At 42.5% G+C, this 14436-nt stretch overlaps 1 protein-coding gene across 2 annotated transcripts in view; it reads left to right on the top strand.

Moving 5' to 3' along the window:
• LOC310859783 (importin-13-like) overlaps nucleotides 1-13798 on the top strand; it is a 52408-nt gene extending 38610 nt beyond the window's left edge. For both annotated transcript variants that reach the window (XM_083766520.1, XM_083766521.1), the window contains exons 14-23: nucleotides 2713-2865; nucleotides 3049-3129; nucleotides 3286-3423; nucleotides 3515-3611; nucleotides 7022-7074; nucleotides 9021-9087; nucleotides 9228-9286; nucleotides 9973-10062; nucleotides 10214-10395; nucleotides 11025-13798. In XM_083766520.1, coding sequence (XP_083622646.1) covers nucleotides 2713-2865; nucleotides 3049-3129; nucleotides 3286-3423; nucleotides 3515-3611; nucleotides 7022-7074; nucleotides 9021-9087; nucleotides 9228-9286; nucleotides 9973-10062; nucleotides 10214-10395; nucleotides 11025-11121 — 1017 coding nt within the window. In that variant the 3' untranslated portion in view covers nucleotides 11122-13798. The remainder of the gene's footprint in view (nucleotides 1-2712; nucleotides 2866-3048; nucleotides 3130-3285; nucleotides 3424-3514; nucleotides 3612-7021; nucleotides 7075-9020; nucleotides 9088-9227; nucleotides 9287-9972; nucleotides 10063-10213; nucleotides 10396-11024) is intronic.
• Nucleotides 13799-14436: the final 638 nt, after the last annotated feature.

Genomic DNA, 14436 nt, shown 5'->3' with positions numbered 1-14436 from the left:
ATCTCTCCGTCTCTTCCTTTCTTTTCTTTTCCGTCTCTTTCAATATATCGCTCCCTTTCTCCCTCTCTCTAGTATACTCCTATCTTCTTTCTCCTCCCTGTCTCATTGTTTTTCTGTCTGGATTCTTGATCTATGGCCATTACATCAGACTATGTAATCAGGTCCTGTGACTGGAGGCTGACAAATGGTGGCACCTAGCGGGGACACTTGTTACAGTAGGTCACCTTCCATCAGGGACGGGCAGCCACAATGGTGGACTTGCATATACTATGAGCATGTACCAAATGTCATATGATGCCAGTATATAGAAAGTGTCTATATACTGGCATGATGTGTCATGCGGAAGAGATGTGCGTTGGTAGTAAATCAGGAACACTGCTCCTAAGATCGGTACTCCCGTGGACAGGCACAGTCGGAGACTAAATGTTTTTATAATCGCCATGGGGGCCCGCCCAAATGCCATGATTGCAGGCTAGTCCTGTCCGCCTCGGCAGGTTCTGTAGAACTGTCGCTGGGACGGTGGAAGGTTCCAACGGCAGGCTGGCATCGCTGTTGCCAGCCAGGGTGTTCTTGCTGGTGGTGGTTTCATATTGTGAACAAGTAGCCTAAGCAGAGTACAGTACTGTATGCAATGCATGCATACCCATACCTGGCAGGTGAAAACAAGCACCCAGATTAGCATGTGTACAAGGGACAGGCAACACGGTCCACCCCCCACCACCCCCCGTCCCGGACAGTGAGGAAAAAAGAGGTGTTAAGGTGCAAGACTTGGATGGTTAGAGCAGCGCGATTACATACAGTACAAAGTCAATGCAAGATGAGAATTGCGCGAACAGGCGTGGCGCGACCTGGTGCGGTACAAACGGGACGAACCGAGGAGAATATATATATATTCAGGTCCAATTCCTCATGGGGGCCAAGATCCCTGGTCCAATTCCTCATGAGGGCCCTGGCCCCTCTGGCCCCCACAGACTCTACGTCACTGGGCACAGTACATTTGTGCTCCTGGATCTATTCTACGATGGGAATCCATTGTCCTTGACCCAAGCCAAGGGCTGCATAACACCCGTGGACACGCGGAAAAATAGAGCAAGCGCAAAAGAAGATTCACGTGCGGAGCGTACGCACAACCTGCGCACCGCAGCCATGTTCCATTGATTATAGTGGCAGCGTACCGCTGCGAAGCCAATTCCGTCCCCAGTCGCACTGTCACCTCATTGAAATGAGATGTGAGACCCTGGAACTCAGCCAGGGAATTGACTCTGACCGCATAGCAGCGACATCCTGCATGTGCGTGCGTAGTGAGAGAGATGCTGTGTGTGATAGTGTAAGGCAGACATGACTTCTCTTTTCAAGGTTGCCATGGAGACCGAGCACTGATTAACTGCTTACCCTGCTAATGAAGCCTTAATTACTGTTGTTACCCAGGGGAGGATTCAATATACGTGTGTGTCTATCCATGTATGCTCGTGCCATGTGTAAGTGTGTGTGTGTGTTTGAAACTTGTGCATGTATGCCTGTGTTCTGTATGTGTAATTATACAACAGGTCGTTTTTCGAGGAAGCAATCTGATTGGTTGAAACGACTATCTGTGCTTAAACGAGAATGATGGAACCAATGGCCTAATCAAAACATATCTGTTCTGTTCACCCAGAGCGGAGCCGACTGCTACGCTAGTGATTCTCTTGGGACATTTGTGGCCGTAGTGGCTACATATGTCATTAAATAATTATGATTTATTTAGTTTGTGTGTGTACACTTGTGAGTGTGTGTATGTTAGAAAGACAGAATGAGTATATAAAGGAGGCATTGGATAATTAAATATGCTCTGCAACTCTGCATTTGATACAGCACCTTTTCCAAAGTACAGTATGTTTCACATTTACCTTCATTCCAAGGTACCACCATTCTTGCAACTAAGGATTAGTTAGTGCACTGGTTCTCAAACGTGGGTGCAGGGACCCCCAGGGGTCCTTGAGGGCGTTCCAAGGGGTCTTCACCAAAACGAGGAACAGTCTAATTACTTCAAACCTATGTTATAACTAGTTAGGCTATTAGAAAATAGCTTCAGTTCACAGTTCACACCGCCTTGTGACACGTGAGCTTATGTAGATCCACTATTTTTTGGATACATTTTGAAACATCTTGCAAAATTGCATCACATTTGGAATAACTTTCTCTTACGGCACAACATATTTTCAGAGATTTACATGCATATTAATATTAATTATTCCTTGACAGGAAAATGTTTGAGAACCACTGAGTTAGGGGAATTCAGTGTCTTATTCATGGCAACCTTTGACATGATGCCAGGAGGTGTGGCCATTGAAATGGGAACCATCCGATTCCCAGTAAACCTCTGTCCTTCTGAGAACTCTGCCGTCTCATTTAACATCATACCTTACTTCTGCCACTTCTTGGATTCCTTCTGTTATATCCACTTAAAGGAAATGGGGCCTAAGTTGTTCATTCTTATTATGTCTAATGAATTATGGTACCCCTTTTCATTACACAATTGTAGGTTTAGTATTATCCTACAGCAGGCTAAACTCATGTTTTGGTATCATTTTATCATTTTTATCACCAGATGGCACATGACACACACTAATGTGGCGAATGCAGGGGTAGCAAATCATGGTTTCAATTCAAGCCATCACTAAATATCCATTCCATCTTGTGTGTTCATTTCCTTCTCCTCTCGTCTCCCTTCAGCCTAATCCGTCCAATAAGCTAGCAATCATCCACATCCTGGGCCTGCTGTCCAATCTGTTCACAACGCTTGACATCAGCAAGCAGGAGGACGAATCTGGGGAGGGCTCCGCACCGCCTGTTAAAACAACACCGCCCCCACCCGGACCAAACCCGGTCAGTCAGACAAACCAGCACCTTGATCACCCTTAACAATCACAATCATCGTCATCATTAGAATTACGAGGCACACCAGTGTTATTGCCAACAACGTGTTTCCTTAAATTGTGTGTGTGTGTGTGTGTGTGTGTGTGTGTGTGTGTGTGTGTGTGTGTGTGTGCGCACACATTCCCTTGTCAGGTGGTGGTGGTGTTGCAGCAGGTGTTTGCTCTCATACAGACCGTGCTCAGCAAATGGCTCAATGACTCGCAGGTGGTAGAGGTATGTTTTACACGCACGAACACACACACACACACATTCTCTCTCATTCATTCATTCAAGGCCTGCCTGTACTTCAGTCAGTGTGTTTCTAATGGAATATTATGACCTTTCACTACTACTATAGTACTGCATACGTATGTCTGCTTGTCCCTCAAGGCGGTGTGTGCCATCTTTGAGAAGTCTGTGAAGACTCTGCTACACGACTTTGCTCCCATGCTGACTCAGCTGAGTGAGATGCTGGGACAGATGTACAGCACTATACCACAGGCCTCGTCTCTGGACCTCACACGACAGGTACACACACACACACACACACACACACACACACAAAACATGTATCCTATAAGCTGTGACAATGTTTTGATTGACAGTCTTGACGTTTCAGATGGTGCATATCTTTGCCAGCGAGACAGCTCACTTCCCACCCATCAAGGCTCTGTTTGAGCTGGTTACCTCGATTACGCTCTCCATCTTCCAGCAAGGTATGGGATCCAGCAGGGGAGAGGGCTGTGAACAGTGTGGGAAAGGTTTGGGGCTACTTGTAGATATGCGACAACTTCAGTTTCCTTTTTTGGTGGTGGTGGTGGTGGTGTATTTTGTTTATATTATATTGCTAGATGTTTCTCTCTCTCTCTCTCTCTTTGGAGGAAGTTACAGTATGTCAAATGTAGCAGCAGGGTGTGGGGAGGAGAAAACACAAGCAAGTTCCTCCTGCTGTCCCCCTAGGACTTCTCACTGTGTGTCTGCTGCGGTCCACATGAGATTGACATTCTGCTTCTACAAAACAAAACCAGGGGATATTAGTTATAGCTCATAGCCGGGGCCACGTTTGACATTGACAAGCAGTCAGGCGACCGGCTGCATTTGTTAACACAGTCAGCCCTTCAATGTCTGCAAGTATTACATTACTCATTATTCTGAGTGAGATGGCAGTGCAGGCTGGTCTTTATGACATTGATTTGCTGAAGTGAGTAAAATGCAAATTGCTTCCATTTTCCATTACTTCTGCACCATTCTAGCGAGTAGTGATTTTCATGCCATAAATGTCTTATTTGAGATTATTAACAAACCACAATGTGTATTTCCATTGATGTTTGACTGATGGCATTATACAAGATGAAGATAAACACTTAGATTTTACAGTGCGTTGCAGACACATTTCTTACAATGTTTCCAAGAGCCAATCAGAAGACTTTCCTTGGCTTTAAGTGCCCACCGGGCCAGTGATATTACATTCAGCATGAACAGAAGTGTAATCGTACCAAATGATTTGGCTCAAGAAGTAGATGTTTGCCTGGGTCCCAAAATAGTGAAAATAGCATATCTAAAAGCGCACAATGCGTTGCAAGCTTGTACATTGGCTATTTTCACCACTACTTAAACATTTGTTTTCTAATTTATGGAATTTCTTCTTCATGAAATTACTGACAATCATTGAATTTGTTTTTAATTCACGAATAAGTTCTAAAAATATTATAATTATTATAATTATTTTTGAAACATTATAATAATTAAAAACATTAAGGGACCCATAAACATGTGTCCACGCCCCACAGATGGGTCCTAGTTTTGGGGAACCAGTGTTCTAGAGAACTCTAGGCCTGCTCCTCTCCCCTTTTGGTCGTCTCCCTCATCTATTCCCCCTCCTTTAAATGTTTTAAATGGTTGAGTAATAGCAGCTCGGCTTTAACCCTTTATTATATTGACTGAGCAGCTACATTTTAACCGGTGCAACCAGTTCAGTATCGCTGTAACCAGTAGCCTTTTTTCAGTTGCCACAGTCCAGTCGGTACTGTGTTGGGACCAGAGTCGGCCACTCCGTTGCAATCCTCTGAATAAGCCCTGTGTCAGAATTGTTTTTAATGCTTTCCTGGTGTTTATGCGTTAAAGGGGAACAATGGAACTTTCTTAACAGTTTCCGTGCCGCGAATGGATTACTCCAGGTTAATGTCGCTGCCGTATCGGACATACCCGCCTTTTGTTTTATGTGTTTAATCCGCCGTAATGTAATGAATCAAAAGAAAATCCGTCTTCGTCGCGGAGTATGAGACTGGATGGCTTCGCTGTGATGACGAAACCGGAAATCGTCACATGCTGTGGGCTGCTAGGGCTTCTGGGAAATTGAGGCCAATGGAAATGCATTGGTTGCAACGCCTCATTGAAACCAATCTTGTGTGCGTCTTCCGGGTGCACCAAGATGGTGGATGCTACACACAGATCATAACAAACCACGGGAGCTTTTTTTGATGGATTTTCGCGGATTAAAAGCCCAAATAATTCAGCGTATGCTCTAAAGGTAATACAACAATCTCGGCAGTGAAGGGGGGTTGATTAAAATGCGGGTTAATCGTAAAAAACAGTCAAACTGTTAATAGACAAACATGCTTTGTGTACAAAAGTGCAGTTAATTGAGCACTGCATGTGCTTGAACCCCAATAAATGTTGAAGTAATGTTTATGGACGGATTTCAGTTCAGGCCCCTTGGCCTTGGCCTGCGGTGCTTCCCCACCCCTTGATTGATTCACTGTATCTCAGGTAAACGGACTCCCAGGCAATCATGCAACCATCTCTGGGCATTCCAGCAAGTACACATTGACAAGCACATGCAGTGCTTTTAGGATTTCTAAGAGACGTACTGTAGGCTGGCTGTTCCTAAATTTGTGTTCTATGTCATCCCTTGTGCGCTGCGTATGCTGGGTAATACAGAATGTGACACACAACTAACTCTGTTGGACCTGACTTTGCTCCGTAGCACACTTTTGTTTAAAAAAGGAAATGCTATCCAAAAGTTTCATTGTTCACCTTTTTTAAATGGAGCCCGTGTGTGGAAGAGTTTCAGAGGGGACAATGTGCAGGTTTTGTTCATTGTTATTCTGAATGCACTGCTCATCTTCCAATGTGGCTTCTTCATTGCAAAGGAAAAGTGCCAGTGGTTTCCACAGGAGGAATCTTTGGTTTAAAGCTGCTATAAGCAATTATAGCAAGCACGCTTTGTCATTGGTCTATTTCCTGATTGGTTAGTCATTTCGACCGGGTTTTTTTCGACCAATGACAAAGCTTCTAGGAACATCTTTGAATGCAGATTGTGGCCCCTAGATGTGTCACAGAGACTAAATTATTTTTGGGAGTGTTTTACTCATTGCTTGCTGTCTGAATACCAAAAATAAACAAAAAAATAAAGTCATTAAAATTTGGACATATTATTGCTTATAGCAGCTTTAAATGTTGTTTACTGTAAGTGTGCATTCCTCATATCTGTTTGATGTTTAATGTGTCTTATAGTCTGTGTCCAGTAAGGGAGGGTTGTGTGTACAAGGTTGGTCTTCCTCACACTGGGACAGAGAGAAGGGGGTTCAGAACTGAGTACTGACCCTTCACTGTAACCATATTTCCCTTGAGGCACTTGATTTTACATCTGAAATAGGAACTGTGTGTATGGAGGGGGGGGGGGATATGTAATTCTGGGGGGAATGGGAATTATTTGGGTATTAATACCCCTACCTTTCTACCAAACTGTCGCAGTAACAGAGGTGCCTCCTGGGTTCCCACTCCAAACCCACTTTTATTTATTTATTTTCTTAGGTTTTTATTTTCTCCTCTCGTTAATTATTTTATTTTAATCAAAATGACCCATGTCTTCGTCCTCTGCCTGTTTTCTGTTTGTTCTCTGTTTTGTTTTTACCGAGACTCTGCCAAGCTTCATATGCCCCCCACCCCACCCACCCCCACCCCTCTTCTCCTATTTGTTCCCTTACTCACGTGTGGAATTATTTCAATGAGATATTTTTTGTTCTCTTTATTTCTACATGACTGTTGAATCTATTCAGTTGCTGTTTGTATCTTATTCTTATATTCTTATGATTTCTTAAGTTTCATCTTTATTATATTTTAGGACCCAGGGATCATCCTGATATTGTTGATTCATTTATGCAACTCCAAGCTCAGGTGTGTTTTTGGTTTCTTATTTCATCCACTTTGGGTTTCTCTTCTCTATTTCATCTCTCCCCCTCTCTCTTTCTCTCTCAATTTCTCTTTTTTTCTACCTCTCTCTACCTCTGTCCTTTTGTTACCGGGTCTGAGGGTGGCCCATCATGTAGGCAAGGCTGTGGAATGAAGCATCAAGGGAAATGTTTGAACTAGAGACCAAGTCTCTCCTCAAACGCTCTTCATTCTAACCAAGTCACCTTAACGTGCATGTTCAAATTGTGGATTTAACTAATATTGGTGGGTCATTGGGATCATACTAGGTTCGTTAAGGATTTTCGTTTACCCACAAATTGGTATCAGCAATCCCCCCCCCCCCCAAAAAAAGAAATCAGCATGCCCTCCCGTGACGTCATGTGGCAGCCACACTGGGCGCCCCTCACTTCACACAAGTGTGATTCTCGTAATTCGTATGCCGTTTCAGTTTATAGGTCAGTGTAGAGAGACAGGAAGAGTGGAGAGACATACTGTAGGAGACAAGAAGCGGGGTCGGATTGAAATCCCCGGGTCCTGTGCTTAATGGTCTCATGGTCTGTGTGCGGTGTAACTGTACCCCAAGGTCAGGGTCAAATGATTGTATCCAAAGCTACATTTAGAGTTTCACTTAAAAAGTGCCTAATGGTGCAGAGAGATGAAGAGCTGTCCACACCAAGCACCATCTACAACACAAGTTGTAGTGCTGCTCAGTATGGAATGAACACAGGAATCACAACAAAAATCTACGGTTCCGTTCTTAAATATCTTCGATAGCACATTTGAGAAATGTTTACTCAGAGCCATGATTAAATTGTTTAACCTTAATCTAAATCCTCCAGTTTTCTGAAATAAATATTTTCACGATTAAAAAGAAATAGCAGACCTTCAAGCTCATAGCGCACACTATGAGCTTGTAGATCTGCTATTTTTCAATAGCTAAATTATGACAATGTTTAAAACACCAAAAGGGGTTCCCGCCCAAACTGGGTTAAATTGATGCTAGCCTGTCAGGAACTTAAAGAAATAGAAGGTAGGGCTGCATAATATAGAAATACTGTTTTCACAATGTTGTTATTGATTGCAATATTAACTCGGATGCTCTGAACACAGAAAAAGTAATATGTACATTGTTTTTTATGAGGACTTTGAACATCACACAGCTATAGTAGGGGGTACATTTTCTGATTGATGAGCAAAATCCTGGTGACTGGTTAGAACCTCAGAGCCCAGGCCTCCTCGGTAATCATTCCAGCCCAGAGCCAATCAAAGCCCAAATTAATTAATATTCAACTAATATTAATCAATTAAGACGAATTGGCCGTTTTATGTTTTATATTTTTGTCTCCCTTCTTCATTGTTCCTCCTTTTGTTTTCTATCTTTGGATAGATCTGACCTTCATCTCTCTCCCTCTCCCTCTCCCTCTTTCCACTCCATGCTGAATGAGTTCATTATTATGAGATGAGTTGTTATTTCTCTTTATCTGCACATGTTAATTACTTACAGACTTATGTTGCATATTCAATCCAGACAACCAAGAGTCAGAAAGAAAGTACAAAATATAGATTTTTCAAAACAAAACCATCATTACCTTTAGTTTGACTTAAGTTTCCAATGATTTTGAATGTTTTCAATTTTTTGCAGTTTGTTTGTTATACCCGCTGAGCTCTGCAATGGAGGATCTCTGTATATGAGTTTGGATATAGTATCTATTGTCTTAAGACAAAGTGGAGAGAGTAGAGCAGCCTGGTACGCAGATCTGCTCTCAGTCTCCTTATTGTCTTCAGATCTGGTTACCAGGCTTATCGGGTTTGGTGGAAAACTGTGTTTTGAAGGAAGATATGAGTTGCATTGTTGTTTGGGGGAGCAAGGAGCACCCCTGGGTTTGGGCAACAACAACATACTTTGTTTCATGTTTTTGTCTGCCCTCTAGGCTCTCAAAAGGAAGCCTGATTTGTACTTGTCTGAGAATCTAGACGTGAAAGCAGTGTTCCACTGCGGTAAGTTTTATACTCGCACTGAATCGATGTGTTGTGTTTCTCCCATGCCTATAAAACCAGCACCTCATCCTAATTACAGCTCAAGTTGAAAAATATTTGGAATAATCTACTGATTGCTGCCCACCATGTCCCGTTTCTAGGAATCCTGTCACTCAAATTTCCTGAGGCGCCGACAGTGAAGTCCACGTGCTTGTTTTTTGTGAGCATACACGCTATCTTTCTATCACATCACACATGGCAAAATGACACCTACTATGCCAATATTATTTGATAGTTGATATAGTATAATTAATAGAGGTGTAATGTGATACATTTTAACAATGATGCAATACGTATCACGATACATAGTTGATATGATACATGGACGATGTTGGTTCATTCATGGCAATTAAATTAGATGTCTTTATTATCCACAAGGGACAATTGTTTAGCTGAGGTCAATACATACATTCTGGACAACACATAAATAATACAAATACAATAAAACACGATACGATTCAATGATTTAAAATCTATACAGTAACTATTTAACAAAGAAGTAAAGACATTATATTTGAACACATACAGTATGGACAAACCAGCACCTTGACATGAACACAGAATACACACATTTATATCCATAGACAAAGTGTAGCGATATTGAATGGAAGGGTAATTAAACCCCCTCTTCTTTTTTTCTTCGTAAAATTGCAAAATTCCATGCTATATTGATGTGCCATATAGGAGAGATAACAGGCAAACATTGATCAAAATAACAATTCTGCATACTCTTACTTGTGATCAAAATAACAATTCTTCTACATTCTCTAACTGTGAGAAGAACCACTGTACTCTATAATCCATAGACTGCTGTATGCTGATTGTACCCTTTGCGTGGTCCCTTAGACGGAGTTGCTGCCCCGCTGCTCAGATGTGCCCCCAGTGGCCAGGGTGGTGCAGGAAGACGGCAAGCTGTTGGTGCAGGCCGTGTTAGAGGTGAAAAGCAGAGGGTTCTAACTCGCATCATGGCACTACTTATCTCTACCCACACTTTTATTTATACCTCCCGTGCACTTGTCCCCATTCTTCCCCTCTAATTATCACGTCCCTGATGCAAAATGTCCGCCTCACTATCTTCCCTCTCCAGGGGATTGGGGGAGGAGCCTCCAGGAGTCTGATGGACCAGTTTGCAGAGGTGCTCTTCAGCCTGAACAAGCACTGCTTTGCTCTGCTCTCCGTGTGGCTAAAGGAGGCACTGCAGCCTCCAGGGTTCCCCTCCGCACGTCTGACCACTGAACAGAAAGACACCTTCTCACAGCAGATACTAAGGTAGTGCACGCGGCACGCTCGTTGTGGGAGGTGCGTGGGTGGTATCTATATAAAGACTGAGTTATACTTGGGTGTTTGCGTGCATCACACACTGAAAATAGCCAGTCCACAAGCTCACAGCGGAGCGCAGAGTGGCGCGTCTTGTACTGTAGATCTGCTACTTTCAGTGCGCGACATCTGTGTGTAACTACTGTAAGTAAACATCAGACCTGTTACTATTTACACTTGATTTATTTAACCCATTCTGACCTGAGATCAGATTCATACGAGGTTTCCGCCGGACACACACTGGTCTGATGAACCCATTCTGACCTGAGATCAGATTCTAAAAATGTCAGTCGTTCTTCGATTTTTTCCAAAAATAGCAGACCTACAAGCTCGTATCGCGCCACTCGGTGGCGCGATATGAGCTTGTAGATCTGCTATTTTTAAATAGCTAAAGCATAACATGATGCTGACACCAAAATGGGTGCCTGGTCAGAATGGGTTAATTTAGTATGATGTTTACTCTTGATGACAGGGTTGGTAGCTAATTAGTTCATTTCAGTTGGCCAACCGCATGTTCATAGCTGCAGGCCTGTCAATCATTTCTATGTGACATATTTCCTCTGTCTCCATCTCTTCTACAGAGAGCGAGTCAATAAACGGAGAGTGAAGGACATAGTGAAGGAGTTTACTCTTGTGTGCAGAGGGCTCCACGGCACGGAGTACGCAGCGGAATACTGAAACCTGACCCTTGAACTTTGACCTAACCGTGACCTCTGCTCTCAGTGCGAAACAGCTGGATGCCCCAACAATACAGTTCCCACAAACCCACAAACGGTGAACATTTCATTTCACGATTGTAACAATAATGTAGCTGCCCCCCCTCGCCACACGACTAGAGATGGAACCATTTCCAGTACAAGCCTGCCATTGGATGAACGGATGAAGAGTGCTATCAACTCCACAGTGGATTTAGGGAGGCTGCTCTCTATGCTCTGGCTCTGCTTACTTTACATTCTTCGTCTTTCTTTCTTTCTTTCTTCCCATTTTCTGTTTCTCCCTCCATCTCTTACTTTTGAGTATTCATTTTGAGTATTCATTTGTGTGTTGAAGAGCGCCGAGCAGAACTCCCAGCATGCTCTCTGTTCATGCCTCGTCATCCCCCCCCCTCTCGTTCTGCCTTTTCTAGATCTTCTGTGGCTCTATGGCTGTTAACTGGTGTTTAGCATTCTTCTGAAATGGGTTTTCGTACCGTACATAGCTAGTTGATCTCTTATTTATTCAGATGAAATATATTATGTACTGTATATGTATGCATATATAGAAACATGGGGTTGTGTCGTTCCTGCAGCTGCTAATGTGAAGAAAGGATGAATGACAGGAGGGTACTCTGCAGAAACACAAACATCTATACATACCATACACCATATCCTGCCCCCCATTGCTCCTTGCATTTGCCAAATTATGCCATGTGAACTTGTTATTTTATTTTATTATTTTTAGATTTGCCTTTTGAGGGGCTAGCTGTCTACAAGTGAACATAAAATGAAGACCACTTCATCACTAGGCAGGCAGTCCGTCTGCTCTCTCCTTCCCAGCCTTTATATCCATGGGCCAGTACCTCATGTACATGCCACACAGTCCTACTGTAGTCCAGTGGTTCTCAAAGTGGGTGTCGTGATGCCAAGTCCAGGGTTGTCATGGAATATATGAATATCACTTCAGTTTAACCACTTAAACTCTCTATACTTAGTAAGCCGGACCACCACACCTCGCAAAAATAGCCGATCTACAAGCTCGCAGCGCAATCCGTTGTGAGCTTGTAGGTCTGCTATTTCTGTGTGTTCCCCACCAGAATGGGGATGCTGGGGTTCAAGTGGTTAAATGTAAAGTATGAAGTTATTTTCAATCTGCCGTAATGGAAACTTGTGACACATACTGTATCTTAGGGGGAAATATTTTACATATTTACATACCGTAATACGACATAAAGGTTCTATAAAGTAAATGAAATTCAGGGGTGCCTTGGATGAAAAAAAAGTTATTTAGAATGGTGACCTGAGCCAAAAACGTTTTGAGAACCACTGCTGTAGTCAACCCCTGGATGTAGAATGTGGACTTCATGTATTGGTCCCTTGGGGAAAACGGTGCTGCTTTGGGAGGTGGTGTTGAAGTGAGAAGGCAGGGAGAGGGTCAACAAAGGGGAGCAAGATGGAAAGAAGGGAATTGAGTGATCAGAGGAATTAAATAGTCATGACTTTGGACTGTATAGTCACTGTAATAGAAGATTATTAATTGAGTTGATGGAGTGCATATTAACAAACACTTCTCGTGTGTGTGTGTGTGTGTGTGTGTGTGTGTGTGTGTGTGTGTGTGTGTGTGTGTGTGCACCTGTACATGTATGAGTGGATTTGTGCGCACAAATGTATTGTTTTCCACTTGTTCAGTCAGTGCACTTATATTGGACCTTAACGTGCATCACTTCCTCCTGTATTTGTAAAAGGAGGGCCGCTCATCCATTTCAATTTCACCACTCTTCATCGTTTTGTTAAAGAGGACTGACCTGGCATGCCCAGTATATCACTAGCATTCACACATACCTTGTCGCCCATAAGGTTTCCTGTCATTTGGAATGACTGACCAGTAACCAATGACCACCAGTGACTAGACTAATTACGATATGTCAAACTGCACACCTCACTGCTCTTAACAGACGCTCGTGAACAAGCTACCTGAATCCCTTTCACTCGTCTTTGTGGCCGCCTTGGCCAGGAAGGATTAGATCGTAATGTGAAAGCAGCAACAACAACAGTATGTAAATAGAAAGAAACGTTGGAACAGGAACCAAAGCAAAACGGTCTGAAACCCTCCGTATTGTAGAAACCTGTCGATACATTGATGTGACTGCAGCAGCTTACAGCTTACAGCTATACTGTGGCGTGTACTTACTGTACTTACTATACCAGCAGAAGTGTGGTGAACATTTTGCCTCAATAATGTGCATTGTGGTCTGGTCTCTGACTGCTATCTCAGTCTAAACCTCCTGGCATCATATCCAAGGTACCTGCAGACATGTAGCATGTATGTGTTTTGTGGGGCTGGGGGTTGCAGGGTGTTAGAGAAATTCACAGAGTGTTGTAACACTGTAGGATGGATTTGTTTTATGTTGAAACTACTCGAGGCAACATACATGCAGCTCTAGAATTGGCTGTCCTCTGTTTTGTCTGGATTTTAATCGATATCATTGTTGGAAAAGGTTCATAAAATTGATCCTATAGGTTTGACTATATGGGCAGTCTTATGAAAACTGGGAAAATGTTATGTCACTCTTGAGAAGAGGATGTTGAGGGGAGGGAGATACAAAATGTATATTGTTTCCTTTTTTGTACCTTGCTTTAATTTATTAAATATATCTAAGACTGCAGCTATTTGTGTGGGAGTTGATTATTCCATTCAGTTGATTAGGTCAACTAAAACGGATGTTTATTCAACATGTTTGCAGGGCCTGAAAGTTTCACTTCTGTGGAATCGTACATTACACCTAGCTACATGTTTAAGCATTTATTTCATATTTACATGACTATTTCAGCACTGACATTTATTTCAGAGTCTGAAATAAATTCATACATGCTCTAGTATGTGAAGAGTCTGCCTGTGCTTTTAACTCATTTTGGAAAAAATTAAAGTGCAGTTTTTCTTGTGAAAATGGTGAAATGCTAGAGTCTGCACGATGGTAGCCCATCAGTCAAGCTGGGTCACCAATATTATACTTGCACTCCACTACAATTATTTGAACACTATTAGTTACTTTGTATATTTAATTAATTTAAAACCTTTACCACTTAAGCCCTATATATTTGGCCATTTGAAAATAGCTGATCTAGAAGCTCTCGATGCGACACATTGTGAGTTTAAAGAGCAGATATTTTCAAAAGATTTATTTTTAATATAGGCCTACATTTCATATTTGAAAACTTGTGAAATGGAACATTCTGCATAATGAGTACTTTCCTACTTTTGATACTTTAAGTACATTTTTATACCAATACTTTGTAC

This window comes from Protomyctophum parallelum (assembly GCF_964188405.1).
Source record: "Protomyctophum parallelum genome assembly, chromosome: 6".
NCBI lineage: Eukaryota > Metazoa > Chordata > Actinopteri > Myctophiformes > Myctophidae > Protomyctophum > Protomyctophum parallelum.
This window is presented reverse-complemented; position numbering and strand designations above follow the sequence as displayed.